At 47.9% G+C, this 5,092-nt stretch overlaps 2 protein-coding genes across 2 annotated transcripts; both read right to left on the reverse strand.

The window, feature by feature from the left end:
• Positions 1-3,260: 3,260 nt before the first annotated feature.
• Positions 3,261-3,617, reverse strand: LOC138356140 (putative uncharacterized protein AFDN-DT). Its single transcript, XM_069311885.1, has one exon. The coding sequence runs from the start codon at positions 3,615-3,617 to the stop codon at positions 3,261-3,263; it is 357 nt and encodes a 118-aa protein (XP_069167986.1).
• A 282-nt stretch (positions 3,618-3,899) lies between these two features.
• On the reverse strand, positions 3,900-4,400 carry LOC138356141 (putative uncharacterized protein AFDN-DT). The gene has a single exon (XM_069311887.1). The coding sequence runs from the start codon at positions 4,398-4,400 to the stop codon at positions 3,900-3,902; it is 501 nt and encodes a 166-aa protein (XP_069167988.1).
• Between the last annotated feature and the right edge of the window lie 692 nt (positions 4,401-5,092).

A 5,092-nucleotide genomic window follows, 5' to 3' on the forward strand; every position in this document is an offset into this window, starting at 1 on the left:
CTGCTACTGCTGTTAGGCGAGCTATGTCGTGTTGTGTTGTTGCAGCAACTTGGTCTACAATGGGGCCATCCCAGCTGGATTGCTTGTGGGCTTTTGGGGATGGTGGTTGAGGTGATGGGCCTGCACGAGAGGGCCACTCTGTGGCACAGCATATAAAATTGGGATCGTGTACACCTGCCAGCTGATGTAAGTTGGCAGGTAGAATTTCCTTCACAAGGTCGTCGGATACCGAGGAGGAGGACAGGAAGACTAGTAAGGTGATATGCGTTGCTGTTCGACCTCCGAGGCCCCGATGTCTTAGGGGAAGAGAGGCTTGTTTCCACTGTAGGTCATCAAGAGAGAGGTTGAGGGCTTTTTCTAACATTGATTTCAGTAACAGGTCATACTCACCTAGATTTTGGCTACTGTAGGATGATGAACACCTCAGAAAGTAGGTTAACCTGGGGATGGAACGACATCTGGTGATGTCCTCATCACCAGATGAAGGATATCCTCAATAATCATCTTGTTTATCTGACAATGATACCACAATGTTACTCTCTTCTCAAGTCAGTATGGTTAGATAACAACTAGTGAAGCAGGATATCATAAATTATAATAATATTTATCGGGCGTAACATGGTGTTGTTGATGCCTTAAGCTTGCATGATAAGATAGCGAATGGCGGTGTTCAGAGTATCTGTGAAGGTCATTGTTAACTGATGACGACAACAATGTTCCTCATGCCTCCATCAGCCATTCTCAAATATCATCAGTTACATACCAGTTATGGATATATTGGCTGTATGGTGATGGTAACAATGATTATCTTGCCTCGAGCTAGTATTACCAACATTTTATTCACAAACTTCTATGGCATACGATTCTTATAAAGGTTATATTGGTTAACTGACGATGGCAAGACTGGAGCTATTGGTTCACCCCAGTAAAGTTTCTTCTTATGTACATAATAATAATTAAATTAATAAATAATTATTATTTATTATTATTTAATAATTAAAGTCCCGGTAATGCTCTTCTTATGTACATAATAATAATAATAATAATAATATTTATTAGGGAAAATCACATACATACAAAATGGTATACGAGAAGAATGTTGGATCTGTAGGTAGGGCAAGTATATACTATGGTTCAAACCACTAATACACTCAGCGTTTCGGGCATGACAATAGCACCACTGTCGCTCTCGTCACAAGTAATACATTATCAAATAAGAACTGTTCAGATGTCGGATATTTTAATAGTGATCTATTCTTAAAAATTTTAACATGATCTTTCTCTCTTAAATTTAGGGTGGAAAATAATTTTGCATACTATTTAGAGTCTGTACACTTTACTAGTATATACAAATGTTCATCTAGAACAGATTATTTCAATATTTACATAAAGTACAGGAATCGTGACGGTTTATGCGTAATAACAATTGTGGTGTCTGTTGACAGGCTGGACAGCCCTTCACCTAGCAGCCGTATTTGGTCACAACAACATTGTGAAGTTCCTCCTCGACGCTGGAGCAAACATTAACGCTGCAAATAAGTTTGGTAAGGATGACATTTATGCATCCCAACATTATATAACACTGATGTCATACAACACACCACAATTTTTATGTGTCAAAATGCAATATTTATATTTTATAATTATACCATATGAGAGAATGTCTGTCTGTTCAAAGTTGGGGGCCAAATTTTTCATATAAAAAATAGTTTTATAGTAATCTGCCACATTATTCATTAATTTGTGAAAATTGATATAAAATTCCAGCTGTGAATAATTTGCCTTTACTCACATCAAACAGACAATTCTCACACAGCGTCAAAGTTTCTCAAGCAAACTGCTGTATACCAGAGTAAGGGTAACTATTGTTTGTTTAGTTCTTCACACCACTGAGCTGCTCCCACTGCCGACTACCCACACATAACACTATTGTAAGACAGAGGGACAGAAAAACATAGAGAGAGAGACATACACAGAAACTCAGAAACAAAAACACAGCTAGAGAGAGATAGACAGAGAGAGGCAGAGATAAAGATAGAGGAAGAGAATGAGACAGACAGTAGTTAAAGGGATGGATGAATAGACGAAGAGGCGGATTAATAGATAAGCCGTAGTAGCCGCCATGAGGGTTCTAACCAATGTGCTGTGAGTTACCAGGCGCACGTTCCAGACTAGGCCACGACATGGTCAAAACAATTGCAACCTTGGGTACTACTGCACCCTCTAGGACTCCTGAGCCTTCCATTGAAGCCTTATCCAGGGTGTCAGACAATCCACCACGTGCACTTTGGCTCAGTCATCTTGGAATGTTCTACCTCTGACGCTCTTCCTTTAATACACAGAGAGTAATCACTCTCGTGATGTATCAATGAGAAAATCTGTAGGAGCCGTGGCGAGGGTTCGAACCTATGTGCTGGGTGTTCCCAGGCCCACACTCTCTGTGTATTGATAGAGGTGTACCCTGATGACTGAGCCACAGTGCATGGGGGGGGGGGGGCATTGTGTGAAACCATTGGTTCGAGTTCAGTGGAAACCTATAGATGTAGGAGCATCAAAATGCTCTTACATCTGGCAAGGACGTATTCTACCGCCATTTTAAATTTGGGAGCAATCCTGCGTATAAACGTACCACACAATTAACATTCATTCTTTAACCAAACTAATCTAAAAACTCTATAATTTAAATATCACTAATCCAACGTATAATCCAACACATTCAAGGCCTATCACACCAAAAATGCACACATAAGTGAAGAGTCCCTACATCAGCTGTATGTCAACAAATGCCACTCGATCCCGGTCCATCTGCCACAGTCAGGTGGACCCAGGATCCATCTGGACCCAGGATCCATCTGGACCCAGGATCCATCTGGACCCAGGATCCATCTGGACCAAGGATCCATCTGGACCCATGATCCATCTGGACCCAGGATCCATCTGGACCCAGGATCCATCTGGACCCAGGATCCATCTGGACCCAGGATCCATCTAGACCCATGATCCATCTGGACCCAGGATCCATCTGGACCCAGGATCCATCTGGACCCAGGATCCACCTGGACCCAGGAGCCATCTGGACCCATGATCCATATGGACCCAGGATCCATCTGGACCCAGGATCCATCTGGACCCAGGATCTATCTGGACCCAGGATCCATCTGGACCCATCATCCATCTGGACCCAGGATCCATCTGGACCCAGGATCCATCAGGACCAAGGATCCATCTGGACCCATGATCCATCTGGACCCAGGAACCATCTAGACCCAGGATCCATCTGGACCCAGGATCCATCTGGACCCAGGATCCACCTGGACCCAGGAGCCATCTGGTCCCAGGATCCCTCTGGACCCAGGATCCATCTGGACCCATGATCCATCTGGACCCAGGATCCATCTGGACCCAGGATCCATCTGGACCAAGGATCCATCTGGACCCATGATCCATCTGGAACCAGGATCCATCTGGACCCAGGATCCATCTGGACCCAGGATCCATCTGGACCCAGGATCCATCTGGACCCATGATCCATCTGGACCCAGGATCCATCTGGACCCAGGATCCATCTGGACCCAGGATCCACCTGGACCCAGGAGCCATCTGGACCCACGATCCATATGGACCCAGGATCCATCTGGACCCAGGATCCATCTGGACCCAGGATCTATCTGGACCCAGGATCCATCTGGACCCATCATCCATCTGGACCCAGGATCCATCTGGACCCAGGATCCATCTGGACCCAGGATCCATCAGGACCAAGGATCCATCTGGACCCATGATCCATCTGGACCCAGGATCCATCTTGACCCAGGATCCATCTGGACCCAGGATCCACCCTGGACCCAGGAGCCATCTGGACCCAGGATCCCTCTGGACCCAGAATCCATCTGGACCCATCATCCATCTGGACCCAGGATCCATCTGGACCCAGGATCCATCTGGACCCAGGATCCATCAGGACCAAGGAGCCATCTGGACCCATGATCCATCTGGACCCAGGATCCATCTAGACCCAGGATCCATCTGGACCCAGGATCCATCTGGACCCAGGATCCACCTGGACCCAGGAGCCATCTGGTCCCAGGATCCCTCTGGACCCAGGATCCATCTGGACCCATGATCCATCTGGACCCAGGATCCATCTGGACCCAGGATCCATCTGGACCAAGGATCCATCTGGACCCATGATCCATCTGGAACCAGGATCCATCTGGACCCAGGATCCATCTGGACCCAGGATCCATCTGGACCCAGGATCCATCTGGACCCATGATCCATCTGGACCCAGGATCCATTTGGACCCAGGATCCATCTGGACCCAGGATCCACCTGGACCCAGGAGCCATCTGGACCCACGATCCATATGGACCCAGGATCCATCTGGACCCAGGATCCATCTGGACCCAGGATCTATCTGGACCCAGGATCCATCTGGACCCATCATCCATCTGGACCCAGGATCCATCTGGACCCAGGATCCATCTGGACCCAGGATCCATCAGGACCAAGGATCCATCTGGACCCATGATCCATCTGGACCCAGGATCCATCTGGACCCAGGATCCATCTGGACCCAGGATCCATCTGGACCCAGGATCCATCTGGACCCATGATCTATCTGGACCCAGGATCCATCAGGACCTAGGATCCATCTGGACCCAGGATCCATCTAGACCCAGGAGCCATCTGGACCCAGGATCCCTCTGGACCCAGGATCCATCTGGACCCATGATCCATCTGGACCCAGGATCCATCTGGACCCAGGATCCATCTGGACCCATGATCCATCTGGACCCAGGATCCATCTGGACCCAGGATCCATCTGGACCCAGGATCCATCTGGACCCAGGATCCATCTGGACCCAGGATCCATCTGGACCCAGGATCCATCTAGACCCAGGATCCATCTGGACCCAGGATCCATCTGGACCCAGGATCCATCTGGACCCAGGATCCATCTGGACCCAGGATCCATCTGGACCCAGGATCCATCTGGGCCCAGGATCCATCTGGACCCAGGATCCATCTGGACCCAGGATCCATCTGGACCCAGGATCCATCTGGACACAGGATCCATCTGGATCCAGGA

Source organism: Procambarus clarkii, chromosome 70 (genome assembly GCF_040958095.1).
Source record: "Procambarus clarkii isolate CNS0578487 chromosome 70, FALCON_Pclarkii_2.0, whole genome shotgun sequence".
NCBI lineage: Eukaryota > Metazoa > Arthropoda > Malacostraca > Decapoda > Cambaridae > Procambarus > Procambarus clarkii.

What these genes read in the sequence shown, in the direction of transcription:
- LOC138356140 (XM_069311885.1), bottom strand. Translation starts at nt 3,617, where the DNA reads ATGGATCGTGGGTCCAGATGGCTCCTGGGTCCAGGTGGATCCTGGGTC.
- LOC138356141 (XM_069311887.1), bottom strand. Translation starts at nt 4,400, where the DNA reads ATGGATCCTGGGTCCAGATGGATCCTGGGTCCATATGGATCGTGGGTC.